The sequence below is a fragment of the Mytilus galloprovincialis genome, chromosome 11, assembly GCF_965363235.1.
Source record: "Mytilus galloprovincialis chromosome 11, xbMytGall1.hap1.1, whole genome shotgun sequence".
Lineage (NCBI taxonomy): Eukaryota > Metazoa > Mollusca > Bivalvia > Mytilida > Mytilidae > Mytilus > Mytilus galloprovincialis.
The window spans coordinates 3,819,994-3,838,766 of NC_134848.1; the positions used below are offsets into that span (position 1 = coordinate 3,819,994).

The window sequence follows — 18,773 nt, forward strand, 5'->3', positions numbered from 1 at the left end:
TCGGAATTCGTGTGATTTCCGTATTTGGAATAGAAAATCACACAAATATATTTACGATTTGCATCACAAAAGAATATGATTGTACTTAAGTATACATATTAATCACTTAAAACACGAAAAAGATTATCTGTTACATATATTCTGCTTGCATTTTGTGATTATTTGACGGCGACACTAATTTTGTAATTGTACCCATTTTTTTGGGAACGACTGTAATGTTATTACATGCATAAATCGAGTTGACACATGTTTATACAATATGAAATCACAAATCAGTATCTTTAGGGTGTTTTTTTTATGAAAGTCTGACAAAGTTGGCAATAAAAAAAACATCAACCAAAGAAACAAATGTATACTATCTGTCAAAATTCTCGTCCTGAATATGCATGAAGTATTTGTTAACAGTTCAGTTTTTATATTTCTGACAATATTAACGGTATCGTTTTAAAATTGAAGGGAAAACAATACTCATTAAGCACCGGTGATATCTTCAACTTTTGATGTGTAGTCGTTCGCATTAAACGTGCATCAAGAAATTGTTGAGCAGAGCCTTATACTCATACCGGGTAAATTCTACTGTTTATTGACTTCAAGTTGAGACTTTTGACAAGAACAAATACAAGACAGTATATTATATCAATGAAAATCAACATGTAATGGTATAATTGTAAAATCCATATATCTCACTTGTCATCTGTAACTCTCCTATTTAATATATCTACAGTAAGTAACAATATTCCATAATTATTTTGACTTTTCGTTCGAAACCACCAGTGAAATACTTGGTATCTATACAGTTCGAGTACATATCTTTTCACTGATATATAAAATAAGTCATTTCTTTGTCAAGTTAAAACTTAAGTAAATTGATGCATACGACAGAAGAATGTTTCTTAACGAAGGGAAATCGTGTAAGGTACAACAAACACAACATGGAAAAATAAAGACTTAGGAATAAGAAATAAATGTATCACTTTAATCACCAATCATAATCTACATTATTCACAATAAATACAAGAAACTGAATGTAAATTTAAATTGGATTTGTAAGCGTCTAACACTAGATTATAAGCTTGTTTTAAATGTTAACAATACTATATTAAAATTGTAACATATTACAAAGTACCTTACTATGAAAACTATAAGACTTACAAGTTATTAATTATATATAACAAGACAATCGTTTATAGGGATAATTGTTACTACATCTTAGACGAATCCATTAGTCTGGACAAAATGTACCTGCACATAAAATAATATAGCTGTTTGTTAAGTAATAAATGAAGATTTAATTTTGGATAGAAATATACAGAACGCTGACAACTTTTTTTTTATTTCCTGGCGAATATTAATTAGTAAAATTAATTATTTTTATTTAAATGATAAATGCACTTCAATAACTTTAATTTACCAAATTCACAAAGTATTAATGCTGACAACATTATAGTATCCACATTATGTACTCATTTCAAAATAACAGGAAAAAGAAAAAGCAGGTTCCAAACAAGAATGTGTCTTCAGTACACGAATGCCCCACTGCACTTTCATTTTCTATGTTCAGTGGACCGTGACATTGGGATAAAAACTCTAATTTGGCATTAAAATTAGAAAGATCATATCATAGGGAACATGTGTACTAAGATTGAAGTTGATTGGACTTCAACTTCATCAAATAAAATTGAGAATGGAAATGGGGAATGTGTCAAAGAGACAACAACCCGACCAAATAAAAAACAACAGCAGAGGGCCACCAACAGGTCTTCAATGTAGCGAGAAATTCTAGCACCCGGAGGCGTCCTTCAGCTGGCCCCTAAACAAATATATACTAGTCCAGTGATAATGAACGCCATACTAATTTCCAAATTGTACACAAGAAACCAAAATTAAAATAATACAAGACTAACAAAGGCCAGAGGCTCCTGACTTGGGACAGGCGCAAAAATGCGGCGGGGTTAAACATGTTTGTGAGATCTCAACCCTCCCCCTATACCTCTAACCAATGTAGAAAAGTAAACGCATAACAATACGCACATTAAAATTCAGTTCAAGAGAAGTCCGAGTCTGATGTCAGAAGATGTAACCAAAGAAAATAAACAAAATGACAATAATACATAAATAACAACAGACTACTAGCAGTTAACTGACATGCCAGCTCCAGACTTCAATTAAACTGACTGAAAGATTATGATTTCATCATATGAACATCAGGCACAATCCTTCCCGTTAGGGGTTTAGTATCATACCATCATAACATATATGAGAAGAACATAACCCGTGTCATGCCAACAACTGTTTTTAGAATAAATGTGTTTAGTTCCGATGCAAAGACCTTATCAGTGACTCAATATTAACGCCAAAATATGCAATCTTTAAAAAACTACCTTGACCAAAAACTTTAACCTGCAGCGGGACAGACGGACGAACGGACGCACAGACCAGAAAACATAATGCCCCTCTACTATCGTAGGTGGGGCATAAAAACTAACTTTAGATTAGACACATTTGTTTTAATTACAAATCCTACCCATTATTTATAATACAAACAAATATAGAAATGTAATGTTTTTAAATTTAATGGTTTAAGTCTTCGAATAAACATGATGAAGAAACCAAAACCAAACAAACAAACAAGTTTAACCAAAAAATGTGACCGTGGCTGTTTCGGTTCTTATGCATCCTTGGCTCTCAAATATTAGGCTTTGACCTTTCTTAATGAAGATAAACCTAGAAAAGCGCTTCGGATGCATGCAATTTTTAACGTGTTCTTTTCATTTCTTATCAGGTTTAAAGTTCTAAACATAAACTTTTCTGAAACCATTATGTTGAAACATTGCTAAAATAATTAAAAAAATACTTAGTTTAAGTAGTAACATCATAACTTTATCTATTATTTAATTCATTGAAAAATACCACAAATAAACAAAAACACAATTGTTAAAACATAGTATGCATAGTAAAAAAACATAGTATGCATAGTAAAAAAACATAGTATGCATAGTAAAAAAACATAGTATGCATAGTAAAAAAGCATAGTATGCAGAGTAAAAAAAACATAGTATGCAGAGTAAAAAAAACATAGTATGCATAGTAAAAAAAACATATTATGCATAGTAAAAAAACATAGTATGCATAGTAAAAAAGCATAGTATGCAGAGTAAAAAAAACATAGTATGCATAGTAAAAAAAAAACCATAGCATGCATAGTAAAAAAAAATACCAAGCGATAAAGGCATGAAAGCATGTCACTTTAAACTGAAGTAGAGGATACAATTCTTAATCATTTAATTATATATATAATTTTATTAATATCATATAAACTGCACACACAAGTTACAAGTTTAGTTATTGCAAGATGGTTAAATGTGGTGTTGAGCTTGTGTAGTATCGACACATCCGAATTCTTTGCTAGCTCATATAAAGTAGCACAAATAACCAAATCATATTCGTCATGATTATTCCTAAGTTATGTACATTTATTGAAGACATCTAATTGGACTAATGCAAAAACTTTCTTTCGATTTCAAAACAGAGATTGTTCCATTTCCTTTTCAAATACAGTGTTGACAAAAGAGACTAAAAGACATTTTATGTTTATATTAAAGCAGTCATAGGAAGTTTTACTGATCATCGATTCAAAGAAGTCTAGACGCATTGATGGAATGGACAATTGTTTGAACAGTTAATTTTATAATGTGTGATTTAAGTGATCGACATTTTCAGTTATTTAAGTCTTGCATGACTTTGTGGGTCTTTTTCATTAATAAATGTTTATTTTGAACTATTTTTTATTTCAAGTCGATTTAATTTGTTTATTCTTGGAAGATTCACATTAAACATGAGAAAGCCCGGAGGCTTTATGATAGATAACGGTCCTTCATCCAAACATCACGGATTTGACGGATGTGGGTCATTATTTAAATAAGCCGTAAGTTTTTGAGGTGTTAATTTCCCTCTCATAGCCCACCTACATTTAAACGCACAAATCATGTGCAATTACTACATTTTAACTCATAAATCATGTGCAATTACTACAATGAAATTTCCTCTTTTTAAAGCGCATGGAGATAGATGTATCGGCTTATATACCACTTTACCAATCACCGCTGCATGAAAACTTTTATTGCTTTAAATAGCAAAGACACGTGGCTAGTTTGTTGACAAATATCCGGAACATGAGATGTAAGTTTACAAGTAAGAATATTGTTGACGGCTAGCTCGAGTTAGGTGGAGGAGTACCAATTTGAAATTATAAACATTACATAGCTTTTTTGAATAAGGTTCTTTTCAAATATATTAACGATATTTTAGTAATGAAGAGTTGTAAACAAGTTTAGGTTTACTTTACTTCGCAATACACATTTTACGTGGTGTTTATTTCAAGCTTTAAGCACTAGATAAATGAAAATTTTGTGTGCAAATCAAAACTTGTAGATCCGCAACTAAGAGAATATATGTTAATGTCCAACCCTTATATTTCATTTCGGATTGACTGTTCAAATTAAACAAATAAAAAGCAACGGCAAGTGCCTTTTCCGTTAATATATATGGCTTTTTTCCTCAATAGATAGAAACAAATTTATTTAATTTGCAAACACATTAGCCTTTAACTATACCTTAACGCTGATAAATATGGTAAACAAATATTTCTTAGAGAGTCCTCTTACCCAACCCAAACCTTCAATTTAGTAAGACTAATTAGATATTTACAAATGATTTGTTGATCAATCAATATTTTGTTTTCCGTATTGTATGAATGTTATCGATTACTAGTATATGTAATAGCCAAGATTATAAGAACTTTATTATTCTTGTTTCCAAACTTAAGCAAATAGTATAGTATAGTATGTGATGTTCTTGTCAAAAGCATTGTTGTCTCTATAAGATTCATTCTTAGCTCTATGCTTTATGTCTGAACGAAGCGGATATACCCATTTAAGTTGACCAATAAAGGTTTTCAGACTTGCTTTCGAAAAAATGTAAAAATCAAAAGTTGAGGATGTTTATATTTGTATCTAGTTTATATGATGTATATTTCATGGCTTATTATTTGAACAACGTGAATTTTGTATTATTCAGTTCTATTCAAAATAGTGTATGATTCAATTATACTATTTTATATCCAAATGAAAAGTTTTCAGTATATCTTTCATTGGCGTTACAATAGCTCCACCATCGATACCTGGATGATTTGCAATAGCCATTCCAATACAGCCGTACCTTTCCAGTGAATTGTCACAAACATAGATACAAGTTCCGGAATCCCCTGGTTGAAAAGGAATATGGGTTACCGCTATCTGATTATACATGCGACGAGAGAGTCTGTATCGTGTGCGTTCCTTGTCTACTTTCCTTAAACGAGTCTCTTGTAAATGGGCATCGTTACTAAACACCGGAGCGTTGCTGCTAAAAGTGGAAACGTTTTCTGATTGTACGATCCTATTATATGTTTCAATTACTGTTTCCATGTCAATATCGAATCCTTCAACTTTTTCTTTTGTCGAATGCGTGTTAACAGAAATACCTGACACTGCTCCAACAGTGACATTGATAAACTGTAGAGCCGATTTTCCATCGAATATCTTCTCATGATCTAACCAGTTCTCATTGAGAAAAGGTGATTTCATACCTGTTATAAAGAAATATGTGTTTAGAATTGAGAAAGTTGACAAATAAATTAGAAATATGCTAGTCTTTCTTTTATCAATTCAATCTTATATTTACTTTATCGTGTTTTATCATACAAGAATTAGTCTCTAACACGGAAACGTTTGTTGATTTTTTTATTTCACCTTTTAGTACTTCTTCTTGTATACAAACATGCAACATGCAACAAAAATATGAACACATTAAAAATATGTTCAATCAAGTTATACAGCTAAACCAAAGACAGTATTTTATTGTGCTAAAGTATTTGCTGTAAACTTATTTAAATTTGAAATGAAAAACGTGGAATACGGTGTTTTTTTTAAATGTCTACCATTTTCATTTCAAATTGTGAACAGCAAATAAGTTATAATCAAAGAGCTGAATAGCTCTGAGCGGAAAGATGGCCCTTGTCTCTTCTTTTTTTGGGGGAAAGGGGGGAAAGGGGGTATCTTTTGATAGTCTTCATATAAAGAATGAAAAAAGAACAGCTAAAACATGTACAAAAGTTGACAATCTTGAATTCAATTGTTGTTTCATCTAATTTTGTTTTTTACTTTCATGACTTTAGGATTCAATTGGGACCAAGAGATCTGCATCTTCTAAATCTAAACATTCGATTAAAGTTGATAGTTAATTATGTAAAATTCAACTGATTTCTGTCATTTAACAACAACTACAATGTTTTCTGAAATCTTAATTGTGTACCACTGATCTGCAGGCTAGGCTATTTTCCCATTTTTTGTGACAGTACTCTAAGATTTTTTAATTTTTTTCTTAAGAAAGTTAGGACTGAAAAATCCATTTAATTTTAAATTTCCATTGATAAAGTTCCCAGTTACAACTCTCATCACAGGGATACAGGTACTAATAAAAAATAATATGATTGATGTAAACTGTGTGAAGCTTGTTTCCAGATACTACATTTTGAAATATTTGTTAATTTCATGAATAACTAAGTTTAAATTATAAAATGCATTTTTTTTTAAATTTTATTTTTTTACCATTACAATGATTTACTTGTTGGTACACACAATTTAAAGTTTTAATGGAAGACTACTAATCATGCTAATTGTATACTAAATGTCACATTTTCAAGTTTTATTTTAGTGGATAATTACTCATCAATTGATGTGCTCCTGATTTGGAGGAAGATTCACAAAACAGAATTTTACAGAAAAAATGAAAAAAATCGTTTCTCTCCCCAATCTCATGTATCTCCACGAACTTTTACTTTGAAAGTTGTTGACCTACAAATTAAAGTATTGCATGTTGATGATTGAATCATCTACATCAAACATAATTATGTTTACATTTAAAAAATAACCATTTATCATTTGTGCACAAACTCTGAGAGTGATTTAAATAACCAGTGAAGGATATCCCTGCTTCTGCATAGTTTGGCATTCCAACAATGACGTCATTATAAAACATAATGTAGGTTGGATATATTTAGAATATCTCGTCATACTGATTTTTCCGGATTGTAAAAGAAACGTAAATAGTGTAAAAGACAGCTCAAAATAGGATAATTTCGCTAGAAACAGAAGGGAAATGTGTAGAAAAGTGTTTAAAGTCAATCTATTCATTTGTGTGTTTCCTTCTCATCAATTTCAGTAAGATTTTCGGGGGTTTTCCACGCTATAAAAACAAAATGAATGATGTGAGGGAATGTCACTCTGGTCAACCCCATAGGGGATTGACGGCTTGAAGCCGTCTTTCCCCAAAAAACAGCCGGAAGATACCAAAGGGACAATCGGAATTAATTTGTCTTAGAGAAACCGAAAAACCTTATGGCAACTAGATGTGTCAAAGCGACATGAATGGCCCCGTCTCAAAAAGTTGAAAAATCTGCAATTTTAATAACACATGTGGACACACACATGATGGTAGTCTCACATATCAAAAATCAGCTCAAAATCTGAAGGCGTATAGAAAAATGTCCGTATAACTGTGATTTTCAAAAATTTTCAAAGTTGTAAACCCTAAATTTTGGCAAAAATTAGCGGAGCGGAACAAAACTTAAACTTAAACTTGATCTGTAACTCATCATGGTTAGCTTACATACCAAAAATTAGCCCAATATCTGAAAGCATTTAGAAAAAAGGTCCGTATAACTGTGATTTTCAAAAATTTATCAACGTCCAAAGCCTGAAATTACAGAAAAAAATTAGCGGAGCGGAACGAAACTTTAACTTGATCTGTAACTCATCATGAGTAACTCACATACCAAAAATCAGCCCAATAAATGAAAGCGTTAAGAAAAAAAGTCCGTATAACTGTGATTTTCAACAATTTATCAAAGTCCATAGCCCGTAATTTCGGTAAAAATTAGCCGAGTGAAACAAACTTAAACTTGATCTGTAACTCATCTTGGTTAACTCACATGCCAAAAATCAGCCCAATATCTGAAAGCGTTTAGAACCAGGTGCTCCGCAGGGAGCAGCTTTATACGACCGCAGAGGTCGATCCCTGAACAGTTGGGGCAGGTATGGACAAAACATTTAAGCGTGATACAGCTCTGAATTTGGATTGTGATCAAATTTTTGACATTATATGGGTTTTTTGCACCAAACAAATGTCAAGATTTTACAAATCAATTAAAGATTTGTTCTTCAAACTTATTTAAATCTAAAATTAAATAGTTGACACAGCATAGGTTTCTAACACAGAATGAATGTGGTCTAATGAACTTAAATTTTTTTGGCCTTTGAGCAATTCACTATGCTGTTGAATATTAATCCTGTCAAAAAAATGTTTGAAGAAATTTTCTTTTTATTTATGAAATCTGAAATGAGAACAAGTATGGACACAATTTTTAAGCTAAAAAAAACTTCATCAGCAACATTTTATATTGGCAAATTTCCAATGAAGTTATTTACATAAAGTTATTGGCAAATAAAAATAGAAAATGACATCATAGTCATGTCTGGCAAATTTCCAACATATATTATCAACTACTATTCTATACAAAGAAAGATAACTCCAATTGAAAATTAATTGCTATTTCACAATATTGTGCAATTAGATATTTCTTGCTTTTGTGCAATACTGTGCAATTGAAAATTTCTTGCTATTGCACAATACTTGATATGGAATCCTGATTTGGACCAACTTGAAAACTGGGCCCATAATCAAAAATCAAAGTACATGTTTAGATAAAGCATATCAAATAAGCCCAATAATTTAATTTTTGTTAAAATCAAACTTAGTTTAATTTTGGACCCTTTGGACCTTAATGTAGACCAATTTGAAAACTGGACCAAAAATTAAGAATCTACATACACAGTTAGATTTGGCATATCAAAGAACCCATTTATTCAATTGTTGATGAAATCAAACAAAGTTTAATTTTGGACCCCCATTTGGACCAACTTGAAAATTAGGCCAATAATTAAAAATCTACGTACATTTTAAAATTTAGCATATTAAAGAACCCCAAGGATTCAATTTTTGTTAAAATCAAACTAAGTTTAATTTTGGACCCTTTGGACCTTAATGTAGACCAATTTGAAAACGGGACCAAAAATTAAGAATCTACATACATAGTTAGATTCGGCATATCAATGAACCCCAATTATTCAATTTTTGATGAAATCACACAAAGTTCAATGTTGGACCCTTTGGGCCCCTTATTCCTAAACTGTTGGGACCAAAACTCCCAAAATCAAACCCAACCTTCCTTTTATGGTCATAAACCTTGTGTTTAAATTTCATAGATTTCTATTTACTTATACTAAAGTTATGGTGCAAAAACCAACAATAATGCTTATTTGGGCCCCTTTTTGGCCCCTAATTCATAAACTGTTGTGACTTCAACTCAACAAAAATCAATCCCAACCGTCCTTTTGTGGTCATAAACCTTGTGTTTAAATTTCATTGATTTCTATTTACTTCTACTAAAGTTATTGTGCGAAAACCAAGAATAATGCTTATTTGGGCCCTTTTTTGGCCCTTAATTCCTAACCTGTTGTTACCAAAACTCCCAAAATCAATCCCAACCGTCCTATTGTGGTCATAAACCTTGTGTCAAAATTTCATAGATTTCTATTCGCTTAAACTAAAGTTATAGTGCGAAAACCAAGACAATGCTTATTTGGGCCCTTTTTGGCCCCTAATTCCAAAAATGTTTGGACCAAAACTCCCAAAATCAATCCAAACCTTCCTTTTGTGGTCACAAACCTTGTATTAAAATTTCATTGATTTCTATTCACTTTTACTAAAGTTAGAGTGCGAAAACTAAAAGTATTCGGACGACGACGACGACGACGCAGGACGACGACGCCAACGTGATAGCAATATACGACCAACAAATTAAAATTTTTGCGGTCGTATAAAAAAAGTCCGTATAACTGAACTGTGATTTTCAACAATTCATCAAAGTCCATAGCCCGTAATTTCGGCAAAAAATGGTGGAGCGGAACGAAACTTAAACTTGATTTGTAACTCATCATGGTTAACTCACATACCAGAAATCAGCCCAAAATCTGAAGTCGTTTAGAAAAAAAACACTCCGTATAATGGTTTGTTGCGGGATGACGGAATGACGGAATTACGGAATCACATGTGCAGCAGGATCTGCTTACCCTTCCGGAGCACCCGAGATTACCCCCAGGTTCGTGTTGCTCATTTCCGAGTTTTCAATGTTGTGTTTTGTGTACTATTGTTTGTCTCATGGTCTTTTTTTTCTTTTTATCCATGTCAGTTTATTTTCGACTTATTAGTTTGAATGTCCCTCTACATGACACTACACTAAGAACTAAGAATAGAGCAAGAGAGTGGTCGTAGATATTCTGGAAGAATACAGAACCATGGGTAGATATTTTTTTTCAATAAATTTACATATAATCAGCAAAACAGACTTAAAACTGTAATCTTCAATGCGACACACCATACCTTAATTATTAAAAAAATCGAATATATAAGAAAAAAAATTCTTTTGTATTCTTGTCCTTTATTTTTGCGTATGTGCGTTGTGTATATACCTTTTTGTGTTTTTACATATTTGTTTGTTTTTATAGTGATAAAGATTATAACACACTGTTGACTGCTGTACCAAATTTTTGACATTTTTACCTAATATGTCTGTTTGTTTTGTTCACACAAGATTGTCAATATAATGGAATTGTATCCGACTGTCATACAGGTGGGAGGTTTAGCTAGTTATAAAACCAGGTTTAATCCACCATTTTCTACTTTAGAAAATGCCTGTACCAAGTCAGGAATATGACAGTTGTTATCCATTCATTTGATGTGTTTGAGCTTCAGATTTCGGTATTTTTGTTATTTTACTTTTTTCCAACTTAACATATAAAAAAGAAGATGTGGTATGATTGCCAATGAGACAACTCTCTACAAGAGACCACAGTGACACTGAAATCAACAACTACATGTCACCGTACGGCCTTCAACAAAGAACAAAGCCCATACCGCATAGTCAGCTATAAAAGGCCCCCGAAATGACAATGTAAAACAATTTAAACGAGAAAACTAACGGCCTTATTTATATATAAATAAATGAACGAAAAAAAATAATATGTAATACATATACAAACGACAACTACTGAATTACAGGTTCCTGACTTAGGACACATACATAAATAATGTGGCGGGGTTGAACATGCTAACGGGACCCCAACCCTCCCCCTAACCTGGGACAGTGGTATAACAGTACAACATAAGAATGAACTATTAAAATTAGTTGAAAAAGGCTTAACTCATCAGATGGACAAAAGAAAACAAGTGGATGTCCTTGTCATATGTATCTGTTTACAAAGTTTTGTGCTTTTATTTCCAAATTTATACATTGTAGCGTATAGTAAGGTATAACAGGCCGCGACATGACAAAATGTAAAACCGTTCAAAAGGAACAACCACACTTAGTTCAGCCACATATGCTTACCCCTCCCCAAACTAAGATATTTGAGTTACGGCACAACATATGAAGAAATAGTAAAATCAGTTGGTAAGTGGTTGACTCATCACATCAACACGAAGCACAAAAAAAAAAAAAAAAGACAAAAAACACAAAGTACCGATCTAAGTGTACTGAATAAAAAGCTTTATAATTTCATGTATCCGAAGCGCTATTCTGGAGTTATGTTTATTAAGAACGCACAACACCAAATATTTGAAAGCCAAAAAATTATCAGTACCGAAACACAAGTGCTATATGACCAAAATAGACCTGAAATAGTATCAAAATCTATTTTAGGTCAAATTTGCGAGGGAAAATGTTAACCTTAGTTTCTTAATAATTTCTTAATTTATAAATTGACAATTCAAGAGATATAGAAATAAGTATATGTGGTATAATTGCCAATGAAATAACTGTCTCATTAAAGTACAGCTGCATTAATTACTGAACTGATGACACCCTTGGAGACTTATCATCTACCGGCAAAACCTAGTTCAAAGCCAATTACAACTACAAAATTAATCTTTTTTTATCCAGAATACAATATCAATCCGGATTTAATTTAATGACGTCATAAACAGCCCGAGAATAGCGTGACTGTGTCCATTGCAAAAATGTAAGTGCTCATACCTAAATAGCAACACATATTTATTAATGATTTAATCTGTTGATAAAACACTCTCTAGTAGTACGTGTGAAAATTGTACTCCATGATCTTCCTTTAGCAGTGCATTGATAATCTTCAGGAATAAATATATTGAAAGGTTAAATCAGTTTACATGGATAGTATTTACATTTACGAGCTGCAAAACAGGATTACCGTATCAATAAGCCAATAATATCACGTGTAAAAGGATTCTATATGAGTTGCAGCAAATTACTTTGCATTCAGAGTTTGCAAACGGCAATATAAATAAATATGCAAAATTTCTAAATTATTCCAAGATTTGCATACACATGTAAAAACACCAGATTTTAAAAACAAGATAAGCCATTCTTGCATTTACAACCCTGTAAGTTTTACTTGAGCCACAGTAGGACCAAGGTTGGAGAATCGCATATGATATTGTAATCAAAAGTTGACTGCAGCTCACTAAAATCTCAAATTGGATGATATTTATTTTCCTGTAGAGAGAGAAAGTCAATAAAATATTTTGATTTAAACAAAATGCATGTTCATAATGCTAATGGGCTGTATATTTTCCATGGCCAAAAGATCCAGATTACTAAGAAACCGTTTATAGTCATACCAAGGTGAAAAACGGGATGTACTAGTGAGCAAGAAAGATCTATTAAGACATTTTGAGACTAAATCAGATCAAACCTAAAAAGTAACGTTCAAATTTGTCAGATCGTTCAGATCGTTCAGTAATCCAGTATGATACAACGAGTTGCATCATTCTGCTTGATGATACATTTTAGAAGAACAAAATACATATATATTCTAGAATTAAAACCGTAACTTTAGAATAATTAAAAAATGAATAATTCGTGTACACATTTAATAGAATAAGAATTAATTAAGTAATCTAACAATAACAAAAATAAAAAAATAACAAAGGAGTATTTTGTTTTCATTATTCGAAAGTACGTTTTTAATTCTAGCACATATATTTACTTTTTTAATCTAAAATGTATCAGTAGTAGTGTTTATATTTTAATTTTATGAAAATACAAGGGTTTCTTTACTTTAACTAAATTAATATAATCTGAATTTTGATATTACTGTACAAAACGTGAAGCAAACCGGTCTATAACTATGCATTCATAGACTGTAGTCACATTTTTTTGTTTTCCTCATTATGCTGATGTCTTCAATCAGACAAAGTTGTACATGTACTCAGTTTAGGATTAGGTTTCACCTATTTTCAGAACTGTCAGAATAATTTTTTAAATAAAAACAGTCAGTGTCAAGGAATTAATTGCCCAAAAATATTTTAAAGTAGAACTGTCAAATGTGCAGACCAGTTCTAAAAATCGTAAATTAGAGCTAACAGTTAATTACAATTTTGGGTAGAATAGAAAGAAACTAAAACAACCAAAACTAGAGGCTCTCAAGAGCCTGTGTCGCTCACCTTGGTCTTTGTGCATATTAAACAATATATGGACACAGATAAATTCACGACAAAATTGTGTTTTGGTGATGGTGACGTGTATGGTGATCTTACTGTACTGAACATTCTTGTTGCTACAATCATCTCTATTTATAATGATAATGGCCCAGTAATTACAGTGGAAATGTTTTTTTTTAAATTTACCAAAATTAATGAAAAATGTTAAAAATTGACTATAAAGGGCAATAACTCCTTAAGGGGTCAATTGACAATTTTGGTCATGTTGTCTTATTTGTAGATCTTATTTTGCTGAACATTATTGCTGTTTACAGTTTATCTCTATCTATATAAATATTCAAGATAATAACCAAAAACGGCAAAATTTCCTTAAAATTACCAATTCAGGGGCAGCAACCCAACAACGGGTTGTCCGATTCATCTGAAAATTTCATGGCAGATAGATCTTTACCTGATAAACAATTTTATTGGTGTCAGATTTGCTCTAAATGCTTTGGTTTTTGAGTTATAAGCCAAAAACTGTATTTTACACCTATGTTCTATTTTTAGCCACGGCGGCCATGTTTTTTGATGAAATGGGAATTAAAACACAAACTTTATTCTAGATACCCTAGGAATCAATCAGATGAAGTTTGGTTTGAATTGGTTCAGTAGTTTCAGAGGAGAAGATCTTTGAAATAGTTGACGACGACGACGACGGACGGACGACGACGACGGACGGACGGACGACGACGGACGCCAAGTGATGGCAAAAGCTCACATTTCCTTTTAGGAAATGTGAGCTAATAACACTTTTATAATCTGTAACAGGGTAGAACTATGAAACACAGCTCTGGGTAGAATTTCTACTGTCATGAAATGTTATAAGACAGTCTGGATATTTGTTCTGCAGACAGTTCTGATACAATTAACTTGAAAGTTTTCGACATATTTTAAGGGAGGTTAGGATTGATCTCAACTGTACATAAGAATGGCTGTTTCTTTTATATACATATGTGACACATCTTTGTTGATTAAGAAGTGGCTTTGCCAAAAAACAAACTGTAAATGTAAAATATGATAATTTTCAGCGTTATTTGACAGCCATCTAATATAACAAATATGAATGTAAATAAACGTACAAATCAAAGCCAATTTATTTAAAGTAAAGTATATTATTCTTCCCTGAAACCACTTACTCAATCGGGTCTCAACAATCGTATACTATCATCCCACTCTATTTTATACGTTTATTTACATTAATATTTGTTATATTAGATTGCTGTCAAGTAACGCTGAAAAACTGCAATTATTATATTTTGCATTTACAGTTTTTTTGTTTGTTAAGGGTTAGAGCTTTACTGATAGGTATGTTGACATACCTATTAGTAAAGCTCTAACCTAAACAGAGTAATGATATTCATACCAAACCATTCGAACTGTTTTTGTTTCAAGACAAGGAAATCAAACTCAAAACTTATTAAAATAATAATAAAAAAAGGTACATACCAAGGCACTGCAAATTATGTTTATTATTGATTTTGTTCGCAATGAAGTCATCCTCATCAATCTCTATACCCTTTCTTAGTTTAATCAGCGCGGCATCGATGCTTGTTTCGCCTGGACTGTCTGTTTTGAATTCAATGTATCGTACTTCACCGCAACATTTAGTTTGGGAATTATGCGAATTTGGTAAAGTTTGTACATAGTCGATATTAATAGCTTCATTGCTTGGAATGGTCAGATTATGTCCACTGAGATTATCTTTATTTACTACAACATGTGCACAAGTTAAAAATGTGATTTTACCAAGAACTTTCACAAATCCTCCAAGTGTACCACTAAAATGTTTAGAGGTGATTTGTTCACCAACACGTAATCGTCCTGCCAAAAGAGATTCACCTTCCAAAACATCTGTTTTAACATTATTTATGAATTTTGGAAAGTGGTTTTCCTCAACAGGTATTAAACCTTTACCTCTGCAAAATAACTGAACACACGGACGATAGTTTTTTATACCATCTTTCAATGTGTACACTGACTTACAGATTAATGTCAAATTACTGTGGTCTTTAAATAATTTTGAGGCACATTTTCCATCTATATTGAAATTTTCTGGGAAACAAACTTCTACAGATGCACTTCCTGTGAACTTAGTATTTCTGTACACGTGGTCCTTTACTTCCTTTTTCATTTCTATTCCAGCTTGAGACAAATACTTTATTTCTATGTTCCAGAATTGTATTGGAAATACCTGAGAAGTTTGTTCCGTCTCAATCAAAATGACTAGATCTTGTGAACAGAAGTTAAAGTCTTTACAATTTATGTTTTTACAAACAACTGCTGGCCAAATATCAAGAAGAGAGTTAATGTCAAATGAAAAAGATTTTAAAAGTTCTTTGATGATAAACCAAGATATAATCTTTGTGATATATTTGTCACCTTTTCCAATAGCCATTTTCAATGCAGGTATGATTACATTTTTTTTCTCTTTTTTAGCTCCTGTCAAATAAGCTAATATCATGTAGCATGCCATGTTTTGTTGATGTTGAACTGCAGGCAAGAGCCAGTCTTCGGGACCGATCAGGTTTCTCTTAAATAATGTAGAAAACATCAACAATATCTCGAATTCTTTCTCTTTTAAGGCTAGCAACGAGTTCATGTACCTCGATATTTCTACAGTTAAATAAATATATTTACAAGAGTTATTGGTTACATGATGTAATAACGGCAAAAGTAAAATCACAAAAATACTATGGTCAAGTGAACGTTTACTATAAATACGTATTTGTGTTTATGTTTAATATGATTAAAACCGTTTAGTTACAGCCTCCTCAGAGGAGCAAATTCGCTTTACTCTGAGAGCTTGACTGTACGGGATACTTTTTGTACAGTGTTTAGGGTGACAGCTTTTGGGAGAAAGGTACTGATATTTATCTGTAGGTTCACAGTAGAGGTCTTTTGATATGACACGGTCCTTTATAGACGTAGTTGTGTCTAAGAAAGATATTGTAGAGTTGGAAATTTCCTACGTCAATTTAATTGACTGGTGGACGTTGTTTGCACGTCTGATAAAATCATCCAATTTTTGATGGGATTCAATCCATTTCATGTCAACATATATATATATATCTATCAATGTCAACAATTTTATCTACACGATGTAATGTAATGAAATATATCCTTTAATAAAAATATAGATTATTATATAATGAAAATGATATTGGCAAAATTTCTGTTCAAAGGGAAATAACTCAATCATCTAATAAGTATAACTTTTGGCTACAAAAAAGTCGACAACTCAACAACGAAAAAAACTAAAATCGTGAAAATTGAACATGACCTTCATTTAGTCACAGGAAACAACATATATAAACTTGAAGAAAAAAAATCGTTAAAGCGTTTGCATGTTTATGAACGGACACTGTTTGGAAGATGTCCGACAGAAACGCCTAACATCCCCAAATCAATAACCAATTTTTTTCCTTCGAAAATCCAGTTAATAAAAAACGGTATGTCGATTTGTTTTTTTCGTCGTTTGGTGCTGTATGAATTACATATACTCACATTTATGTTTTATGCATACGGCATTTTGTGATTTTTTTTATTGGAATGTTAAGTCCGTGGTAGCGTTTTCCGAACAAGTATGGGAATTCTTGGATTCAAGTCCCGACAGTGACTACGCCACACAAAAAACTTTAAAAATAGGTTTATACTTTTTTTTCCAAAACTGTGAATTTCTCTACTCATATGTTCGTACCCACCATTGTATTTTATTGTTTGTATATATGTTAATTTTGAATTCCTCTAGATCTTGTTACACGCATGAAATGTGTCTTACAGGGTAAATGAACTCTTAGCTTGTTGATATGTAATTTAGGTATTAAGCATTTCATTTGTTTGACATGATATTGAAATATCAATCAAAACAGTTATGTGTGGGGCACAGTAATTTGTTGAAAATAACAATAACGAATAGCTGTGTATATAAAGGATAACAGTTACATGTGCATTGTACTTTAAAGAGCAGATTCAAAACAGGTGCGATGTAATGTTAATGTTAAGACTTTGTTTTAATTCCCTATGTGGTTATATTGAAATTGATACTATAGTTTTAAAGACTGTATAACTAGTTTTACAAAACCTTAATATGTGTAATCCAAAGGTTGCTAGTATTGCCAATATCTAAATATATACAATAAGAGCAGAAGAAATAATTCGTCAGTCAAAAAACCTTAATTTTTATTTTTTGTAAGAAGATGTTTAAGTAATTCATTTTAACATTTCCATTTTACAAATCATCCAGGACAAAATGCAGGAAAGACATGACAGTTCCAGAATTGCTAAATCTCTTCAAATAAAGGCAACAGTAGTATACCGGTGTACAAAAGTCATAAATCGATAGCGGGAAAACAACTCAACTCGACGCACCGTGGCCTAAAGGAATTCAATGTTACAACAAAAATTTTCAAATGAGATCTGCAATTATGATTTCTTTTAGTGTCCTTATTTATCTTACTTAAACGAAATGTTCCTAACATTTGTGATGTAAAAGAAAATGGACATTTTTTATAAATAATTCATGAAATTAACAAAACATACCATTCTGTCCTTTTGACATAACATCAAGTAACCATTTGCCGTTGTTGCTGCATGTTCGAATGCTTTCACATGAATCAATATTCACCATGTTTCCATCACAACTAAAAACAAGTTTATAAAACCACGACCCTTTAAAAAAAATAAAACGTAATAGTAACATGTGATGTGTTAATAGTAATGTGGTAAAATAACCTGACATATTGCATTAGTTAAATTAGATTAAGATAAAAAGTTTTGATAAGATTTTTATAAGTATGTCCTAGTGGCTTTTGAACTAGGATTCAAGTAGTTGAATAAAAGCCTGCTGGACCTTAAAAATACCAAGATACCGCGCCAATGTGTTGCCTCATAAAGTATATCTATCTAAAACATGTAAGACAATTACTTTCGAAACCAAGAAAATACTTATATTATTAAGACGTTTTATTAAACGGAGTGGCTATTTGTCCGGCTAGCCGGACGAATAGTGCCAGGGCTATTTGTCCCGCCATTGCAATGCGCATGTCATTTTATGTGCGTTCGAAAGTGTGTGTAATATTATCTTCTGTAACACCAGGGGA

The 18,773-nt window shown here is 31.9% G+C and overlaps 1 protein-coding gene across 1 annotated transcript in view; it reads right to left on the reverse strand.

Annotated features, from left to right (window-relative positions):
- Positions 1–955: 955 nt before the first annotated feature.
- Positions 956–18,773, reverse strand: part of LOC143052013 (uncharacterized) — a 49,751-nt gene continuing 31,933 nt past the window's right edge. Inside the window, exons 5-7 of the mRNA XM_076224987.1 lie at positions 18,214–18,342; positions 15,121–16,287; positions 956–5,626 (exon numbers count right to left, since the gene is read on the reverse strand). Of these exons, the coding sequence (XP_076081102.1) occupies positions 5,109–5,626; positions 15,121–16,287; positions 18,214–18,342 (1,814 nt within the window). The 3' untranslated portion in view covers positions 956–5,108. The remainder of the gene's footprint in view (positions 5,627–15,120; positions 16,288–18,213; positions 18,343–18,773) is intronic.